Raw genomic sequence first — 20913 nt, 5'->3', positions numbered from 1 at the left:
AACAGATAACAATAGATGGGACAGTCTGCTAAAGTGCAGTAATGTTTCACATCAAATTGGATGCTATCTTAAGTAAAATATCAATTCTTCTTTGAGGCTTTACTATTTTTATTTAGCCCTCGACATGTACAAGCTTTTTGTAGAGCTTTGTCACAGTTGTAATTTTACAGTAAAAATCAGTTCCATTCATTGTCTTTCACGTACCATAGAAATGTTTTGAATACACTGTGGTTAACACAGCGATGGAAACGCGCCTGATTGCATAAAATTCTACAGAAATCGTTGACGGAAAATGCCACCAACAGTTTTGCCGCGCTTTTTATCTGCGCCGAAAGCCGAATATTAAGAAAGCGATCAAATGAACATTATCTTTTGTAATGACTGTCAAGTCATCTTCGGTTAACGTGCAAATGATCGTGACCCCGTGATAAAATTTCTCAACCTCATTATGTAAACGACACGTTCTCACAAAGCGAGAAGATTTTACGAGCTTTCATGTCACGAATGTGATAATGGCACTACAATAGCCACGATACCGTAACGCTTACTAGAAAGTAAGCAAGGACTTGACCTGTGGCCGCACGAGAAACGTTATTACCTTACTTTTCCGCCCTATTTTGGGATAGACAACGATTGCGTTACATGATTTTTGCAAAGGATGTAAGCCGAATTGAAGCAAATCATGTTACCGAAACACAGCTAATTACTACTATATTTACGAGGTGAATTAATCATAAAAAATTAGAATAATTCGTTTAACATCTTCCATAATCAAATGCTAGCAGTTAAGTAAACTTGAACCTTTGCTACACAATTTGTAAATAATTATTCTGTTACATGTTATGATAATCCAATGAAATTAACTTACCGGGCTGGAACGTCGTTCGGATCGCGAAATTGCCATTCTCCATTCAGTTTCCATGCCAAGCGATTCAAAGTTTCTAATTTTTAGAAGAAATTGCATTTTTTAAAATCTAGGTTTCGCCTCCATCTCGGATAGGATGTCCACTCATTTCGCGCGATAAGGTAGATCGATACCCGGTGTTTGTCGCTGTGTTTTCTGAAATGCATTCCCGACAGATTTAGCCGTGTTTTGAGACAGTTAGAATACATTCAGCGTTCAAGAAAGCCACAAAATGAAATTGATTTTGACATACAAGAATGAGGCTCGTTCCCAAGAGTCCGATCTTGCGAAAGTTATCAATCGAACGCAGTTAATTTCACGGGAAGTCATGTTGTGACCTTAGCAGCATTGTTTTCCAATCTCAAGTCAAATAACCGCTTGCTGATTGGCCAAAACAGTAACTAATTTCATGACCGCGCGAGTCACCAACTACCGCGTAGAATACTTATAAGCCAGACACTATCAAGATTATTTAACATATTATAACAGGGGTCTATTAAGCAGCAGCTTTTGTTACACAACACGATGTTGGCGTTAAATCATGCCCGCACTGCCTTCTTTCAAATAATTTTTTAAACTTCCGTTCTTTTGTCGATCAAATCAGTCGGCACTTCTTCCCGTTTATGGAACCGGCTTCATCTTGATGAGATTTTCCGAGTTGTCGAAGGGGTCATAGTCCTCTTTAACCTGTGCTCAATGAAATAATTCGCATTTAGTTCGTACTTGAGACTGTCACCTCCTTCTAGGTGTCAAAATAATACAACACTCAGTTGTTCTTTTTAGCAATGTTTTTCACATCTGTATACAGTCGTCGATACAATGCACATTACGATCAGCAAAATGTCCACATTTGCGAGATATCTTAACAACTGTCTTAAAACGTCCTCTCTACTTTTAATTTTATTATTATCCACCTTTGCTTCCGAGTTGCTGATCGTCCTCAGGCCTCAAACAGCTCAAAGCTTACAGCGTTTGAGTTGGTGAATCATTAACCACTACATTATGTCAGATTACATTCGTTTATCCCCTTTCGAATATGTGGTCGATAAAATAGTTCGTATTCAGTTGCTCGAAATGCTACCTTTTTTTAACTTGTGTCTTGACTTACGTCCAAGGATTCAGTCTAATTCTTTATTTCATCAGTAGGTAATGTTGCTTCTGAGTTGGCGATCGTCTTAAAATAGCTCGAAGCGTCCAGGCTTCGAGTTAGTAAATCATTACATCATCACTAATGTCACACTACATTCAGTTGTCCTTTTTCGAATCTGGTGTTGTGAAAATTCATCGAAATTTCACCTCCTTTAAGATTTCGTAACAAAACGTATAAACACATATGGTGCACGATCCTCGCAGTAGATAGCGCTATTTAAGCAATAGCGAAAATCAGACCTGAAAAAAGTCAGGCCTGTACGGGATTCGAAACACTGACCTCTGCGATACTAGTGCAGCGCTCTACCAATTGAGCTAACAAGCCAACTGGGAGCAGGCCGTTAAGTTGTATCCAAGTTCATTGTATCCAAAACGTATAAAGCGATATCCTTACAACTCTTCAGTTTATTAATAGGCAAACTCACTTCTGAGCTACAGATCGCTCTGAAGAGCTTCACTCTGCTTGATTATTTCAGCGTTAAGCTTTTTTAGAAGTCGAGAAAGGGGGTCGCACTAACGATTCCGATGTTTGAATTTGACTTAAGTCCTGTCTTGACATACGTATGAGACGTGCTGTAAGTGCCCTTTTGTTCTTACAAGTCACGACGGTGGTTTTTGTGGTGGCCGAGGCACCTTTTGAGATCAGTCAGGCCGAATTGTCCCAATTAAATGTCCTGCCTCAAAGCAGGTCGTACCTTGCGTCATCATCATCATCATCATCATCATAGTTTATTTAATAAAGCAGGTTGAGGGATAGGCAAGACATTATGTCCTGATGTGGACCTGCATCAACTAAACTATCAATTAATAAATACCTAATTAGTGAATAGACCGAAAATGGTATGTAAATAATGACAATTAAAGGAAATAAATATTAATAACAATACGGAGTAAATGTTAAAAGTATTTAAAGTCAACAGATTTGTAGGAAACGCTGCAGGAATTCGCATTTATTTGATCGAAATGCCACCTTCTTCAACATGTCTTGACAAATTTCGAAGGATACAGTTTAATTCTTAATTTTAGAAATTGGCATTGTTGCCTTCGGGCTTATAGTCGTCTTCAAACAGCGATAGCTCAAAGTCTACATGGGTCGAATTAGTGAACCATGACAATCATACAACACTCAGTTGTCCTCTTTCGCAATTAATTGTTTGTGATCGGCCCAAACAATCTGCCTAAAACTCAGCCAAATGTCAACATTTTCAAGATATCTTTATAACTGTTTAACAATCCCTTTTACTCTTCATTTTACTAGTGTGTAACTTTGCTTCCAAGTTGCTGATCGACTTCAAATAGCTCGAAGCGTGCAGCTTTTGAGTTGGTGAATCATTACATCATTACTAATGTCAAATTACACTCGCCGGGTTGTTCTCTTTCGCATCTAGATCTGTAGGGAGTAAAATAAATTGCATTTTGTTGATCGAAATGTCACCTTCTTTACCATTTCTTGACATATATCTAAGGATTGAATTCAATTCTAAATTTCACCAGTAGGCAATGTTGCCTCCAGCTTGATAATCTTCAAACAACTCCAGGCGCACCAGGTTTATAAAACTATTTATCAATAATATCATGCTGCACTCGTTTTTCCTCTCATACAATTCTTTGCGGATCTGTCGTCGAAAAAACAATTTCCATTTAGGTTATCAAAACGTACGTAGAAGGATTCCGTTTGATTCTTCACTTCACCAGTAGGCAATGTCGCCTCTTAATGCTGATCGTCTTCAAGGAGCTCGAAGCTTACGTGATGAGCTTAGTTAATCATTACTTCATTACTAATTTCATTCTACACTCAGTTGTCCACTTTCCGACAGCTTAAGGAATCATTATCGATCAAATAATTTGCATTTAGTTCATCAAAATATCACGTACATTACAAACATTCTAACTCATTTCACTCTTCAGTTGCTATGCGCTTTTCCTACTGAGGTAGGAGTTCAAACCTTCTCAACCCTTTATTTTATTGGATATTTGTTGTCATAATGCGACCTTAGACGGAACCTGTCTGCCCCACTCTTACAGTCCGGAGGCTTTGTGTCATTGTTTCAACGACCAGAGTTTGGTACGGAGTAGAACATCACGCAATAGTGTTATTAAGGTCATCCGGCAAGGTACGACCTGCTTTGAGCCAGGACATTCAATTGGGACATCGGCCTGACTGATCTCAAAAGGTGCCTCGGCCACCACAAAAACCACAGTGGTGACTTGTAAGAACAAAAGGGCACTTACAGCACGTCTCATACGTATGATGTCAAGACAGGACTTAAGTCAAATTCAAACATCGGAATCGTTAGTGCGACCCCATTTCTCGACTTCTAAAAAAGCTTAACATTGAAATAATCAAGCAGAGTGAAGCTACTTCAGAGCGATCTGTAGCTCAGAAGTGAATCTGCCCATTAATAAACTGAAGAGTTGTAAGGATATCGCTTTATACATTTTGGATACAATGAACTTGGATACAACTTAACGGCCTGCTCCCAGTTGGCTTGTTAGCTCAATTGGTAGAGCGCTGCACTAGTATCGCAGAGGTCAGTGGTTCGAATCTCATACAGGCCTGATTTTTTTCAGGTCTGATTTTCGCTATTGCTTAAATAGCGCTATCTACTGCGAGGATCGTGCACCATATGTATCTAATACCGCAGTTCAAAATATAAGAACTTCATATATTTCATTGTATCTGATTTATCACTTTCGCGGGTTTATTACGAATCAACTTAACGGCCTGCTCCCAGTTGGCTTGTTAGCTCAATTGGTAGAGCGCTGCACTAGTATCGCAGAGGTCAGTGTTTCGAATCCCGTACAGGCCTGATTTTTTTTCAGGTCTGATTTTCGCTATTGCTTAAATAGCGCCATCTACTGAGAGGATCGTGCACCATATGTGTTTATACGTTTTGTTACGAAATCTTAAAGGAGGTGAAATTTCGATGAATTTTCACAACACCAGATTCGAAAAAGGACAACTGAATGTAGTGTGACATTAGTGATGATGTAATGATTTACTAACTCGAAGCCTGGACGCTTCGAGCTATTTTAAGACGATCGCCAACTCAGAAGCAACATTACCTACTGATGAAATAAAGAATTAGACTGAATCCTTGGACGTAAGTCAAGACACAAGTTAAAAAAGGTAGCATTTCGAGCAACTGAATACGAACTATTTTATCGACCACATATTCGAAAGGGGATAAACGAATGTAATTTGACATAATGTAGTGGTTAATGATTCACCAACTCAAACGCTGTAAGCTTTGAGCTGTTTGAGGCCTGAGGACGATCAGCAACTCGGAAGCAAAGGTGGATAATAATAAAATTAAAAGTAGAGAGGACGTTTTAAGACAGTTGTTAAGATATCTCGCAAATGTGGACATTTTGCTGATCGTAATGCGCATTGTATCGACAACTGTATACAGATGTGAAAAACATTGCGAAAAAGAACAACTGAGTGTTGTATTATTTTGACACCTAGAAGGAGGTGACAGTCTCAAGTACGAACTAAATGCGAATTATTTCATTGAGCACAGGTTAAAGAGGACTATGACCCCTTCGACAACTCGGAAAATCTCATCAAGATGAAGCCGGTTCCATAAACGGAATGAAGTGCCGACTGATTTGATCGACAAAAGAACGGAAGTTTAAAAAATTATTTGAAAGAAGGCAGTGCGGGCACGATTTAACACAAACATGGTGTTGTGTAACGAAAGCTGCTGCTTAATAGACTCCTGTTATAATATGTTAAATAATCTTGATAGTGTCTGGCTCATAAGTATTCTACGTGGTAGTTGGTGACTCGCGCGGTCATGAAATTAGTTACTGTTTTGGCCAATCAGCAAGCGGTTATTTGACTTGAGATTGGAAAACAATGCTGCTAAGGTCACAACATGACTTCCCATGAAATTAACTGCGTTCGATTGATAACTTTCGCAAGATCGGACTCTTGGGAACGAGCCTCATTCTTGTATGTCAAAATCAATTTCATTTTGTGGCTTTCTTGAACGCTGAATGTATTCTAACTGTCTCAAAACACGGCTAAATCTGTCGGGAATGCATTTCAGAAAACACAGCGACAAACACCAGGTATCGATCTATTCCCCGCCAAAAATTACCTTATGGCGCGAAATGAGTGGACATCCTATCCGAGATGGAGGCGAAACCTAGATTTTAAAAAATGCAATTTCTTCTAAAAATTAGAAACTTTGAATCGCTTGGCATGGAAACTGAATGGAGAATGGCAATTTCGCGATCCGAACGACGTTCAAGCCCGGTAAGTTAATTTCATTGGATTATCATAACATGTAACAGAATAATTATTTACAAATTGTGTAGCAAAGGTTCAAGTTTACTTAACTGCTAGCATTTGATTATGGAAGATGTTAAACGAATTATTCTAATTTTTGATGATTAATTCACCTCGCAAATGTAGTAGTAATTAGCTGCGTCTCGGTAACATGATTTGCTTCAATTCGGCTTACATCCTTTGCAAAAATCATGTAACGCAATCGTTGTCTATTCCAAAATAGGGCGGAAAAGTAAGGTGATAACGCGTTTCTCGTGCGGCCACAGGTCAAGTCCTTGCTTACTTTCTAGTAAGCGTTACGGTATCGTGGCTATTGTAATGCCATTATCACATTCGTGACATGAAAGCTCGTAAAATCTTCTCGCTGTGTGAGAACGTGTCGTTTACATAATGAGGTTGAGAAATTTTATCACGGGATCACGATCATTTGCACGTTAACCGAAGATGACTTGACAGTCATTACAAAAGATAATGGTCATTTGATCGCTTTCTTAATATTCGGCTTTCGGCGTAGATAAAAAGCGCGGCAAAACTGTTGGTGGCATTTTCTGTCAACGATTTCTGTAGAATTTTATGCAATCAGGCGCGTTTCCATCGCTGTGTTAACCACAGTATATTCAAAACATTTCTATGCTATGGTACGTGAAAGACAATGAATGGAACTAATTTTTACTGTAAAATTACAACTGTGACAAAGCTTTACAAAAAGCTTGTACATGTCGAGGGCTAAATAAAAATAGTAAAGCCTCAAAGAGAATATATATTTTACTAAAGATAGTATGCAATTTGATGTGAAACATTACTGCACTTTAGCAGAATGTCCCATCTATTGTTATCTGTTTTATCTGGTGTTGACTTAAATAAAACAGACAAATCTTAATTTAGCAATGACATGGCATATATTCTTTCATGTCACTGGTTATCTGAGGAACTTAGTTCCTGAAGAGTAAGGTTCATATTACAAACCCAAATCTGATTGGTTGATACAGTAACTTATTTCCCAAAGATCTCATTAAAAATGTATTTGAGATCTGATTGGTTCATTCAGGAACTAAGATTCCTAAAATGTCAAGTACATTTTAAAATGGTGAAGTACATTTTTAAATGGGGATGTGTTCTGTACAAATGTTTCTTCGTTATGAGAGGTACTTGACTCTTTTGGCACCACTGCTGGTTCAGTGGAAACGAAAGACTAAAGAATCGAGATGGCTGAGTTGGAACATGTTGCTGAACGTTTGTTGCGGTCAAACTTTGTTGATTTGAGTACACTACTACTACTACTACTACTGGTACACTGTGATCATCTAGGTATCTCTTATACTTTCTGAGGTTATCCTAGTGTATCAATTACTGAATTGTATATATTGTGTTTTATGTATTTATCTTATTCTCCTTAACTATTTCATTTTATTTAGTTATTTATTTTCTCAGAGATATTAGCATTTTTGTTTTTGCTATTTTAAATTCGAGATGAAATAAAGGCTTGTTGTTGTTGTTGTTGTATTAAAAGTTGTGATTGGCTTGCTATGTTATTTCTCACCTTTTGCCGTAAACACAACTCAAGTGGGTTTCGAGTCTTTGTTTCCTCAACAACTTTTGGCCACAAATCGTGGATTTGTAGTACGTTCGATTCTTGTCAATTATTTCTACATAGAGTGAGTTCACATCGTTATTTATATCATCGTCAAAACATGGATCCAAGGTTAATCCATCGTCCAAACTCAAAGAACTGGTCAGGGAAACCAAAATGATGTTTCGGGCTTCTCTTGAGACCGCAATCGGGCAAGCCAGTGGTTTCCCTTTACTAGCCAATGACAGTTCCCAAAATATCCATGTGATCATGCCCGTGATCTGAAACAAAGAAAATTCCGTTTGGCGCTCATCTTTGAATGTACTTTTCATCCGTTGTCCTCGTGCGTGAAGTTATTTCTTTTCTTTAATGTTTTGCATCTCTAAAGATGGGTTTTAGCGTTGATTAACGGGAAGACGAGAACAGCGTAAGTATTGTAAATGAAAAGCAAGTCGTTGGCGCCGTGGAGTTAAAAGAAGGGACAACAGTAGACATATCATGACTACCTGGTACGTACAAACAAGGATCGAGCGGCCATTTTATAAAGCCACGATTTTGAAAGTTTGTGGTGAGTACAAATTTCGGTGTTCGGTTCGTGATCAAAAATCGAATCGGTCACTTGCCTGCTAGCTTACGCTTTACGATGAAATAAATCTATCAGTAAGCTAAAGGTTCCAAGATTATTTTTGGTCACGTTTGACAAGCTGCAAGCCCAGCAAAAAGAAACAGCCGCTAAATCTGCAGTTTAGGGTTACTTCATTACATGTTATTGTTACAGTTACAACAACATCATAATTAAAAAATAAATTATTTAGCTGTAATGAAGCCCATCACTTCCAAAAGTGGTAAGTCAAAAGTGATTAGAAATCTTTGAATTTCAATTTGTAGAATCACCAAAAACAAACAGTATAACATGAAAATGCTGCTTGACAGCTTACATTTGAATGTTAACGCACAAGTGTGTTATCCAAAGAAGTTACAACCACATAAAATGAGGTCAAAGCCAGCTGCCTCTGGGAGGAAAGGGTTAAATACCATTTGTATCATCATCCAAAATTAAATGATTTAAATAAAGACATTTTTTGATTGATAGTATTTATTGCAATAAACGTAATTCAAGTTATTGTATTTCATGCAAAAGAATCAACAGATTTTACTCACAATTCATGTCACACTAAATTTAATGTTTTACTAGGACTATTTTAGATAAATAGCTGTAATATTAGAAAGGATAATTGTATGAAGTTTTCAAGAAAAGACAAAGAAATCAAATTCCATCCTTAACATGTTGATTTTAATATACTACAGGAAATTTTTTACATGTTAAACTTAACGCATGAAAATAAATTTAATTGATTGCTTGAATTTTATTTGGGAGCTAATGCATGTATTTATTTTATATTAGTTGCCTCAAGGTTTTTCCTAAAATTCCCAGTAATTCTTAAATATTCCTTTTCACCCCAAAATGTAACATTCACTTTTGTATACATGTACTGTGCTGAAAAAAAAATTAATAGTGCATAACAGTATAAAACTGCTGGTTAAATAGCCCAGGGCTTATACACCTTTGCAAGGGGTTTTAGGAGGGCTTATAAACAAATGGCCTTACAAACACACCTGTAATGTAGATATCTGACGGGGCTTAAATTAACCGGAACAGAAAGAGAAACTTGAAACAAGCTATGGCAGCTCTAATCAAAATATGTTTTTGCAGCTTAGATTATTGCCTGATTCCAGATACACTTCAGGACTTGATTGAAAATGTAGACATTATTGGAGTCATTAAAATGGACCACTGGGCAATTGTACTTCATTTGCAAGAGTTTAAGGAGACTTAAAAAAAGGGCCAGGTTTCTAAAAAGCGAACACATCATTTTTGTCAGATGAAAAGTTTATTCAATTTAGAAAAATGAATCTGGAGATGTGGAAAGAAGAAGGAAAAGAATCCTCAGACAAAAGAGTTGCTTGGGATTGGATTAAATATAAGGTTTGCTTTTTTGGATGCAATACTCAAAAGAGCTTACTAGAACTAAGTGAGATAAAGAGAAAAGTCTACACAAAAATTAATTCCAAGCCACTCAAATACAATTTCAATAAAATCCTTGCAAAGAATTTGATAATTTCCTGAATAAATATAAAACTGAGTTAGAAAAATTTTACAAAGAGAAAGCCAATGGATTAATTGTATGTTTAAGGGTGAGATGGCATGAACATGGGGAAAAAAGTACAAAGTATTTTAAAGTCTGGAGAAAAGAAACCAATTACAAAGAAACCTATTAGGGAACTTTGTCTAAACAGAGTTATAACTATCAACTGTGAAAAAGAAAAATAGGCTCATCTTTGAATTATTATAAAAATCTGTATTGATAGTATTAACAGTGAGGAGCAGCATGATTAGTTGGATCACTTTCTTGGTCAAGCTAGCATTCCAGAATTGTCAGAGGAAGAAAAACTAAGTTGTGAAGGATGATTAACTATTGAAGAATGTGCCAAAACACTGGATACTTTTGGAAATGGAAAGACAGTATATGTACAAAATTTTACAAATTAAACTTTCTGGAGCTCTGTAGGTGAGCTCATGACCGATGCTTTTAATTGCTCTTTTGACTCAGGAGAAATGTAAAATATTTCAGAAAAACAGGCAATTATTGCATTTATTGATAAAACAGGTAAAGATCAAATGTATTTGGAAAACTGGAGGCTGACTTCATTAGTCAATGCTGACTCCAGGCTTGCTTCTAAGGTCACCAACAGAATCAAAAAAGTCCTTCCTTGAATAATCCATCATAATCAAGTTCTGAATGGTGCACTATCCCCTCAGGGGTACCCCAGGGGTCCATCTTGGGCCCCTCATTTTTTGTGATATTTATTAATGATCTGCCTCATGCTATTTCCTCTGGGAGTATGGTGGCACTGTATGCAGATGACTGTTAAGCCTCAAGAGTTATCTAACGTCGATGCGATAAATGAATCATTTCAGGAAGATCTCAACAATCTGGCTCCTGGGCTAAAAAAAAAAATAATAAATGAGCTTTAATACAAAGAAATGTAGGTTATTGCAGATCACTAAAAAATGATCTCCAATCTCTGCTCCTCTACTACTGGATGGTATTCCCCTTGAAGCTACTACTGAGCTCTCTGATCTTGGTTTACTAACTGATTACAAATTGGCATGGAACTCTCACATAGACAAGATCACCAGCATGGCGAATAAAGTGCTTGGTTTACTCAAAAGAAATTGCAGAGATTTGAGAGATATTTCTATGCTTATGCAGAACTCTTTATTGTGCCCTGGTTAGGCCTCAACTTGAATACGTCACCCTTCACTGCCAGAAATATCATGACTTTGGAAAGAGCACAACATCAAGCTACTAAGTTTACTTTAAAATGTGAAGATGACTACAATATTTGCAACTCTAAGCTTCATCTGCTGTCCTTGGAATGTAAACGATTTCTTTTTGAGGTGTTATTTATTTGTAAAGTCTTGAATGGATATGTTGACATTGAGAACTCTTCAAATGTTCAGTTTTACTCTGATACTGCTAGGTACCCTTTGAGAGGGAAAGAAGGACTTACTTTAAAGAAGAATTATGCCTATACAAGCACTTTTAAGTTTAGTTTTTTTAATCATATTGTTGATATGTGGAATTCACTCCCACTTTCAATTATAACATAACCAAAGTAAAGCGCGCGCTATGATTGGTCAATTTAGCGTCCCCCATTTGCCCATGGGTGTATGCTGCTGACGTGAGCAAATGCAAAGACTATTTTCCCGAGCGCACTTGTTTTTTCTGGTCACGTAAGATTTGTTAAATAAAAGAGAACTCTATAGCTACAATGTATCAATGTTATGTTAGAAAACAAATGCTAAACATCACAGCATACACTGTTGAGTTATGGATGCACTTGGGAGGTTTGCTAAGCACTCAAGAAGCTAGAGCTGCTCTCGGCTATCGCCTCGAGCGACTCTTACGCTTCTTTCGTGCTTAGCAGCCTCCCGCGTGCATCCACAACTCAATAGTGTACGCTGTTGTCTTTACCATTTGTTAATTAGATCAGCATCCTGTACATGTATCTCAAGTTTTAAGTGTGGTGTGAGGAACTTCTTGATGAATCCCAACTACACTCGTCTGGTAAAATTAACAAAAACTCACGGTCACATATTTTAGGATTTTTATATCAGATTTTAATTAATTATATTTATTATATTAGTTTATATTTTGAAACTATATATTTAGTTAGGTGGTTTGTCTGAGGATAGGGTCTTGGACTCTTTTACAGACCATCCTTATGGCATTTCCTTTGTTATAAGTAATGATTTCATTTTGTGAATTGCCATTAAATTTACGTAGAAGTGACCTAGAATAACACTTGACGCAAGTTTTTATCGTTAAATGCCATTAAATTGTAATAAATAATCAGTCCGGTTTTATCAAGGGTAGATTTATTGGAGAGGTGGTTTGCTCAATTCTCAACATTAGCGATCACACTGAATTGTTAAAGATACCTGGTATTCTACTGTTTAGAGATTTTGAAGAAGACTTTGACTCTATTGAATAGGATTTTCTTTATCGATCACTAGAGGCCTTCAATTTTGGTCCAACCCTAATAAGATGAATAAAAACATTTAATAAACTCTTGAGTTGTGTTTATAATAATAGCTTATTTTCCAAGCCTCTTAAGTTAGAAAGAGGTGTAAGGCAAGGCAACTCTTTGTCACCCTATTTATTTGTTGTGGCAAATGAAATTTTAGTTATATCTCTTAGATCAAATGAGCATGTTAAAGGCATAAAAATAAATAATGATGAAAGTAGAACACTCCTATATGCCAATGATATCACTACTACTCTGGTGAACACCTATTTGGTAGAAATCGTCTTGCAAATCCTCAACAATTTTGAAAAACTGCTTTGGTTTAAAAATGAATAATTTATTTAAAAAACTAAAGTGATATGGATTGGGGCAAATAAGAATTCATTAGCAGAATGTTTGGGTCTTGAGTGGTACACTGGAGTTAAAATGCTAGGAATTCACTTCTCATGTGATCAAGGAAAGGTCATTGAACAAAATTTTCATGAAAGATGAAGTGACATTCAAAAAATGATCAACCAATCATGAATGGAGTTTGAGGAGTTTGTCCTTGTTTGGCAAAGTGACCATTACAAAAATAGTTTCTTATACCAAAGCTGTTAAACATTTTGACAATAAAAATAAACTGAGAAATATCACCAGTACACTCCCCAGTTTTAGTTGGGGCACACTCAGTCACGTGATACATTTTGACCAATAGCAGTTGAGTTAAGCTACTTTATAAAATATCGTGAATAATGTGTAATTACCACTGAAATACTTAAACAAGGAAGAAGAGAAGGAAAATGAATAATGAGAAAAAATTAAATTAGTTTTGCATTGATAAATTGCATTCTTTTCAATACATTTAGAACAGAATTCAATTAAAAAACTAACGATCTGAACAAAATTGGAACACGACTAAAAAGAGGTTCAGACTTTCTCCCTGGAGCCCATCTTTTCTCTTAACTCAGTATTACAAATTTTAATGTCTAATTTACAGCAGTAGTGCTTCCACCTTTGTTCTTATTTAAACAAGGAAGGCTTGAGCAGGGCTTTAATATCCAGGGGGTCAGGGAGTTTTAATAACTAAATCTATGCATGTATTTTCTTGTTCACAGGTAGATAGGCCTATAACTGGGGGCCAGGGTTAAACAGTTGCAAGTGGTAGTTTATATTATCCCCTTCTCCTTCCACTAAAGAATATTTATTTTTACCTGCAGGAAGCAGCTTCTTTAACATATAAAACAAATCCAATATGTTGTCCTTTGCATCCAAACTTTCTCTGCAGGTCATCTCTGTCAGCAGTATTCATTATCACTTCAATCTACCATTAAAAATATCAGCATTTCATTATCTCATGCTCTATAATAAAAAAAGTCTTTCAGATGACTGCAATAGGCCACTACACGCATGTACCCTGTTGTTTATTATAATCATGGAGGGGAGTGCTGTACTAGCAACTTAAACATTGAATTCATTACAATCAATATGACTTCCCTACATAACTGTGTAAGATGAGTGGTGATATTGAGCAACCATGTCACTGCTTTCTCAAACTTTGCTGAATGAATTCGAACTTGCTTTGTTTCTTATTTGGAATAATGGCCGCACGATTTGTTGTGGTGTGGTGAGCGACGAAGATGTAAAAGCATTTTCCCAACAAAAAGAAGAAGAGAACAACAAAATTAAGGAAAATGCTCTTTGATCTAAACATTATCAATTTATGAGTTTCGATCTTGATACATTTTGTTTCTAGTACGTCAATCTATTATACTGAAGGAGGAATAAATTCATTTTATCGATTTCTCGCCTCACTTCGTGGCCGACATTTAGGGAAGGAAAAATGGCTTATTCATTTCGAAGGAAGGATTTTGATTGTTTAAACGCTGTAAGTTTCGTGGTGCTTGTCGTGACTAACGAAGGACAAAACTAAAACATCAAAGGGTTGGTCCATGTTTGAGGTTCAGTCCCTGGACTTGAGGTCACTGCTTTGTCCACCAACCTATTGCTTAGTGATCAGTTCTTTCCACATTTGTTAAAGGATGAGTACGTAATGGTCCTAATAAGATATATTTCATAGACATTGAATCGGTTGAAAGTCACATTAAGACCTCTCACCTGTCGAGGTACAAATGAGAATTTTCATCCCGGAGGGTGGAAGGTACTTCACACATCCGATGTACAAAGTGAAGAGGAGAATACTCTTTTTAGAGAACAGGTTTTCAAATGTAACACAGCTGTCGAACGAACCGACCGTCTTGACTTTACAGTGCGACATCAATTTTTTCAGTACTATTTTCACGGCTGTCCACCATTTTGAATGCGGTTCCTAGGAAACTGGGTCGAGAGGTAGTCACGGCCAATCAGAACTAAGAAATCGTGTTCAAAGAAATCTGCGCTCTTGATTGCAAAATCTGGATTTTGATTTTGAAATTCGGAATTTGGATTTTGCGGTAAAACAAAAAATCCAAAAACGAGATACGACGCTGAGAAAACATGGATTTCTATGTCTCACAACTTCTGGGAAATCTAAAGAGGGATTTGCAACTGACTACGGCTGTTCTAGGTGGGGTCTCTGTGGGTTCACCGATAGCTGTAAAACGGCAAAGATATCAGCCTTCATGTATTGGCTCTGGAATCTTTTAAAATTGAAATCTACCTTAAGGAAGGATTTTCAACATCGAAATCCGTCGGTGCTTTGCATGTTTTACTAAAAAATCCCAAATCTGGAATTTCAAATCTAAAAATCCGGATCTCCTGATCGAAAGCACCAAGCCGACTCCCCCTTTAGAGCCTTTAGGGCTTTAGAGCCGTTTTCCCGATATTCCACAAGTATTCGCAGTTATTTTTAACTCTTGAATAGAACTAGGATTATTTTAATAAAGTCATTAACTGAAGGCAGAAAACAAAACGCCTTTGGCTTTTCGAATATCATCAAGGTTACCTACGGCTGCAAGTTTCTGTAAAATCGGTTCACTCATGTCTACACCCTCTGGGACACTTTCTCACAGACAATAACACTTGAAATAATCAAGAGAAAATAATTGTGATTATTTCCTTTCGAAATATTTTAATCATGCCCATGATTCAATTTAATCAACACCTAAAAGTGATGTGAGCAAATAAGATGGGCTAGTTTTATTAAAAAGAACCTATCCAGTTACTACAGACTTACCTCTATATTCACAAATTGTTTATAATAATAATAACCTTTATTTCTATAGCGCTCTTATCCTATGTTCAAGGCGCTTTATAACACTGTGCGGGGTACTTTGTCAGACTGCCAGTGGCAGTTTATAATGAAGAAAGGCGAATTTTTTTTTTTTTTTTACAGTTGCCCCCTCTTCCCAATTCCCAGTAAACAGGCCAGACCACATCACAGTGAACTCGTGATGTGGGTTCTTTAGCGTCCCCTCCCTAATCAAATTATCTAATTAATAGATGCAGGAGACGGGACCTACGGTTTATTCGTCCAGCGCTCTAACCAATTGAGCTAACCGGGAAGCGGTTTGATGACAACTGTCCAAAGACGAGAATGCTGTCTGTTCTCCTTAAAGAAAATAAAACCGAGACATTTCTGTCGTCACTTTTAAAATACGTCGAATAATTAACAACGCTATTATCGTGTCTTCAGATCTCAAAGAACAAAAAACACAATCAAGAGGTAAGAAACGGCCTTTTTCAAAATCAACTCAGTAATCTAGCTGCAAACCATTAATTCGCGAAAACCACATCGAGTAGTTCACAAACAGCTGCTACTCTGACCATAGAAAACAAAAGATTATTATCTGCGTCAATAAATAAAATGTAATTTGTAGCATCTAAATGTTCAGGCAGATCATATTTGGAATTACAAAGCGTAGTCAATGTTGTTATTTGATAATGATGTACCTTGTACTGGTTGGGATAAAAATTATATGGTTTTTGAAACATATTTGTTTTCCTTAACTGAAGGTGCCAGTGACACTCGGGCGATGGAATTTCAATGCAGCTGATATCTCCGTGCTGGTAAAGGAAATCTGAAGAGAAAATTCCCTCCAGAACAGGGCCCCTCTTCGCATATTTTCAAACACAAACACAAACACGAACGATTCACGGAAAGGCAATATGAAAGCAATTATTCTTTGGACAATGCTGTGACGTAGTCGTAGATTGAGCATCAAACCATAAAAGCCAAAGAGATTAAGTTAAAGAAGTTATACGCAAAAGAATGAGGGTGTTACATATGAAAAGACGACCCAGAGATCGTGAAGTAATGATATTGATTTATTCATAAATCAAAACCTTTTTGGTTTAAAATCCGACAATAGATCAAAGGCCTCAGTTGAGAGGAATAGCTCGGGCAATCCAGGAAGGAGTTTCTTAATTATTGTTCAAATGAATATGTGAATTAACAGTTTGTCAACCTTCTTCTTAGCCACTGCTAAATTAACGACGCCGATTTCCCAGACACCATCTTTGTGCCCTGAAAAAAAAAAAAAAAAAAATTCAGTCACAAGTTTAATAGCCCTGTAGCATGTATATTGATCTCCTACTCTACTGTACTCGTGCAAGTCGATGGGGCGAGTATTTCTTCCCTCTCCTCTAGGCAAAAACATACTGTGGCCCATAGACGACAGGCTATCCACTTTTTAAATTCAATTTCATCGCGCTATAAATCTCATTTATCGCTCGATAAAAGCAAAATATCGTGCGAGAAATCGAAATCATATCGCGATAAGTGAAAAACTATGGCGCGATAAATTCTAAATTATGGCGCGGTCGATTCTTTATGGGCATCTCACGATCCTGTGATACGCGTTATTGACCACGCTTGAGGTCAAGATCACTGGATGTTGGCCCAGTTCTTTTTTAGCGTTTTTATGCACTGAGACGAGGTTGAGGTCCATAAAAACAAAATAAAAGAACGAGGATAATATCCAGCCATCTTGACCGAACAAGCTTGGTCAATAAAGGATTCAGTATATGGAAAAAAAAATATTTCGCTTTGAAATTACTAAGACTCAATAATGACTTGTTTATTTCGAGAGCCGGCAAAGAAAGCCAACTGTGTTTGTAGCACAATGTGCCCACGAGGCTCGTTTAATTCTAACTTTGTTTTGATTGTTTCTTCTTTCGCTTATAGCGACTTCGTCGCCAACACTGTCCAGAGGTTACGAAGTTTAAAGTCCGCACCACCCACTTTTTCTCTTGCGCGGGATCAAAGCGGGCAGTCCTGAGCGGGTAAAATAGGCCCATCTTGCCCTGCCCGCTCGGGTAGCCAATCAGAACATAGGATTCGCGTCATCTTCCCGCTGGTGCTGCCAGCCATATGATAATTAAATAATCGCGCGATAAAGAAAAATTTATCACGCGATATTTTAGTTTTATTGCGCGATAAAATGTGGCATGTCCTCTGTAGGCCAAGTTTTCCAGACAGTTTTATTTAAGAAAATGGGGTCGTAAAACAAATCACCTCCGTCTCGGTTGAAAACAGCTCAAAGAAAGAAAAACCTTCGTGAGCGCATTTTTCGTTCCAATTTTTTTGGTCGTTCGAGACAGGAAGATTTTAGTCGTTTTCTTCAGCCAAAGTCCACCAATAGAGCTAAGCTAAGCCCATGATGAGTCATCTTGAGCTCCGCTCTACCAGCGAACTATGGCTACAAATTAAATCCAATCTTGAACTTATTTCGAGGCAGTTTCCGCTTTCTCTCCTTCTTGGTATTTTTGTAATATTCCTGCGCGACAGCGTGACCTGATCAGTTAACACGTCACGTTTTAGAGACCTTGAACCTGACACTGGGATTGACGAGGACTCTCTTTCGGAGTTGAGTTGAGTTTTGTGACCTTTCCGCACCATGACTTTGTTGATTGTTTTGATTGAAATGCAAGATTTTTCCAAGGCTTTATTTTCATTCAAATACTTACGGAACGTAAACATATATTTCATTTTTGTTGGAAGAGTTTACACTGTAGCCTCTCTATCAGAAAAAGCCGGATTTCTTATTCCACGTTAATTTTCCTATAGGAACAAAGTTTAGTAATCATAGAAATTAAAAAGAAAATGACTAGCTAGGTAGCAGGAACGTGGGTAGTGCTTTATGTAATCCATGCAAAATCTTTTGGCCGATTACTACGCTACTAAAAAACCTCATTACCCACACGTGCCTGACTGTCGATAAAGCTTGTCAACAGTCCCCTAACGACAGTTGGAATTAACTCCGAATGAAGTAGCTTGTAAGGGAGTGGTAAGGAAGGGGGAGCGCCCTCTTCCTTACCCATTCCCCGTCATCGCTGTTTTTCCTCCCGCTTTCCTTTTCGTACCGTCTTCGACTTAAGAGCCTGTTCAGATGCTACTGTCAATCTGGCAAATGTTATAGATTTTCTTCAAAAAATTAAATTCAAAACGATCCAGAGACTGGCACTATCTTTTCGCAACCTCCACTTATTTCATTCAAACGCGACAAAAACATAGGCAATTTTTTGGTCAGAAGTTCATTCCAAACTAATGACCAACCCGGCACTTTTAAATGCGCTCGCGCACGATGCAAAACTTGTCCCTTCATTCATAACGCTGAGAAAATATCGGGACCCATGCAATCCATTAAGATCACCAAACACTTCAAGTGCACCTTCGCCAACGTTATCTATTGCATAACTTGCACTTATTGCAAAAAGTTATACATCGGCGAAACAGGAAGACGACTAGCTGACCGATTCCGAGAACACCTTCGCGTCGTGGAAAGGAATGACAAGGACGCATCTAAACCAGTCACAAGACACTTTAATTTACCTAATCATTCTAAACAACATATGGCTATCTGCGGTCTTTCCTTACAGTTACGCAACACGGAAAACCGCAAAACTCTTGAACAAAAGAAAATCTTTGAAATCGGCACTCTTAATCCCACAGGTATCAACGAACGCTTTTCATTCCACTTCTTTATTCGTGTTTTTCTCGTTGCCATGTTCCCACCAATGGCGTAGCTGCGCTTTCTGCATATAAAACCACATAAAACCCACAATTCCTCCATTCGCTCTGACGAAAGGCTAACGCTCGAAACGTCAGCTTTTTTATTCGTTACGGTGGCCAATTTACTATTTCAAATTAGTTGATATAACCAATTAAGCATGAAAAAAGCCCAGCGAGGTTTAGTTTTTTTTTTGTATATATAGATCAGTGATATGTGTCTAATTAATCAGAAAAGTTATTGACTTTAATAGTTGGCTCATTAATTCACACCAACCTGCTACTCGCTTGTTTAGGCCTAGCATCCTCTGTAGTAATTCTCTTTAACGTTTCGATTTCTTCAGTCATACAGTCCACTTTGTTCTTACATTTCCCCATGGCTATTTCCTGCTTTGTCTGTTTCAGCAACACATCTTGAGTTGATTTACACATGTCCAAGAGGGAATACAACTGTTTTTCATCCTCTGTGAAAGTATTATCAATATATTACGATAAACAGTCATAGGGGCAGTTCTGTCTGTTTCGGTTGCCCAAGCTCAGAGTGTTCGGAATCGATCAACTTTCCAGAGTAATAAATGATACCAAGGGTACTGCTTTACTGCGCTCCATAATTTGTCTGTAGAACTTGTGACACTGACCTAAACAAACAAGATGCAAAGGAAAAAACAGAGCAACAGAGCTCATTGATGCCGTCGGTTATCAGTAGACAGAATCCTCATCGACAACGTAAAATATTTTTGGCACTTCTAACGAGCTGTTTTAATATCTTTCGTTCTGGGTTTACCCAAAGCGTTGAAACCTCTACAAAGCAGTGCCTATTTTCCTTTTTGTCGAGAAAAAGTGTGAAATGGAGGCGAGACTCACCAGGTGACGTCCTTTTTTGTTCTCCGAAGTTGGCGATCCTCTTCGGATATCTCCTTCTCTCACTCCACTGCAACAAGACCACATAAATAGAGAAGACAAGAAAAGTAGTACCTCGTCAGTAAAGTGTTTTAAAGACGAGTGATTTTGAAAGATGGTTAAGTTGTGAAAACGTTCCGACCACGTTTTCGTTATCATGAAATTCAAGTAATGATGATAATGATAACAAGATAATAATAATCATGATAATCATGATAATAATAGTTAAAATCCTAATAATAGTTGACCACTCCCCCAATGAGGCTTTTCAGTGCCAACAGTGACAAATTGTAAATAAACTTTCATTCTAACACCTCGCGCAAATACACTTTCGAAACACTTCAGATTGGAAGTCTAAATGGCCTCCTCCAGAAGGCCAGGTTCGCATCACTAGAAGGTTCGCATCACTAGATTTTTTTCATCGAAAAATGTCGCCACGATATTAACAAACTTAAATTCAATCGTAGCACCAAAGTTTCTAATCTCTCCTTTGAAGAGTGGTCGCCACTAAAAAAAACCCAAAAAACGCCGAGACATTGTTATCAAAGCAGCCGACAAGGGCGGCGCAGTAG

The 20913-nt window shown here is 37.5% G+C and overlaps 1 protein-coding gene and 3 long non-coding RNA genes across 11 annotated transcripts in view; 2 read left to right on the top strand and 2 right to left on the bottom strand.

Moving 5' to 3' along the window:
• The window catches only part of LOC148742508 (uncharacterized), a 59367-nt gene extending 43766 nt beyond the window's left edge, over positions 1-15601 (bottom strand). For 2 of the 7 annotated variants that reach the window (XM_088757089.1, XM_088757094.1), the window contains exons 1-2: positions 13707-14344; positions 7891-8201 (exon numbers count right to left, since the gene is read on the bottom strand). In XM_088757089.1, the coding sequence (XP_088613215.1) occupies positions 7891-8192 (302 nt within the window). In that variant the 5' untranslated portion in view covers positions 8193-8201; positions 13707-14344. Of the gene's footprint in view, positions 1-7890; positions 8202-10547; positions 10928-12427; positions 12526-13706; positions 14345-15440 lie in introns of those variants that run through there. The other 5 variants (XM_088757083.1, XM_088757092.1, XM_088757103.1 and 2 more) reach the window with 4 other exon arrangements.
• Positions 8208-9290, top strand: LOC148742509 (uncharacterized). Its single transcript, XR_016000120.1, has 2 exons — positions 8208-8488; positions 8809-9290. It is a non-coding gene; the product is annotated as an uncharacterized LOC148742509 (long non-coding RNA).
• A 66-nt stretch (positions 15602-15667) lies between the features above and the next one.
• On the top strand, positions 15668-16981 carry LOC148742507 (uncharacterized). Its single transcript, XR_016000124.1, has 2 exons — positions 15668-16156; positions 16447-16981. It is a non-coding gene; the product is annotated as an uncharacterized LOC148742507 (long non-coding RNA).
• The window catches only part of LOC148742493 (uncharacterized), a 307714-nt gene continuing 303541 nt past the window's right edge, over positions 16741-20913 (bottom strand). For both annotated transcript variants that reach the window (XR_016000104.1, XR_016000094.1), the window contains 3 exons: positions 20306-20372; positions 19719-19905; positions 16741-16957 (listed from right to left, as the gene is read on the bottom strand). This is a non-coding gene — a long non-coding RNA (uncharacterized LOC148742493). The remainder of the gene's footprint in view (positions 16958-19718; positions 19906-20305; positions 20373-20913) is intronic.

The sequence above is a fragment of the Stylophora pistillata genome, chromosome 1 (genome assembly GCF_964205215.1).
Source record: "Stylophora pistillata chromosome 1, jaStyPist1.2, whole genome shotgun sequence".
Taxonomy (NCBI): Eukaryota; Metazoa; Cnidaria; class Anthozoa; order Scleractinia; family Pocilloporidae; genus Stylophora; species Stylophora pistillata.
Note: the sequence above shows the minus strand (reverse complement) of the source record. Positions and strands in the feature narration are given on the sequence as shown.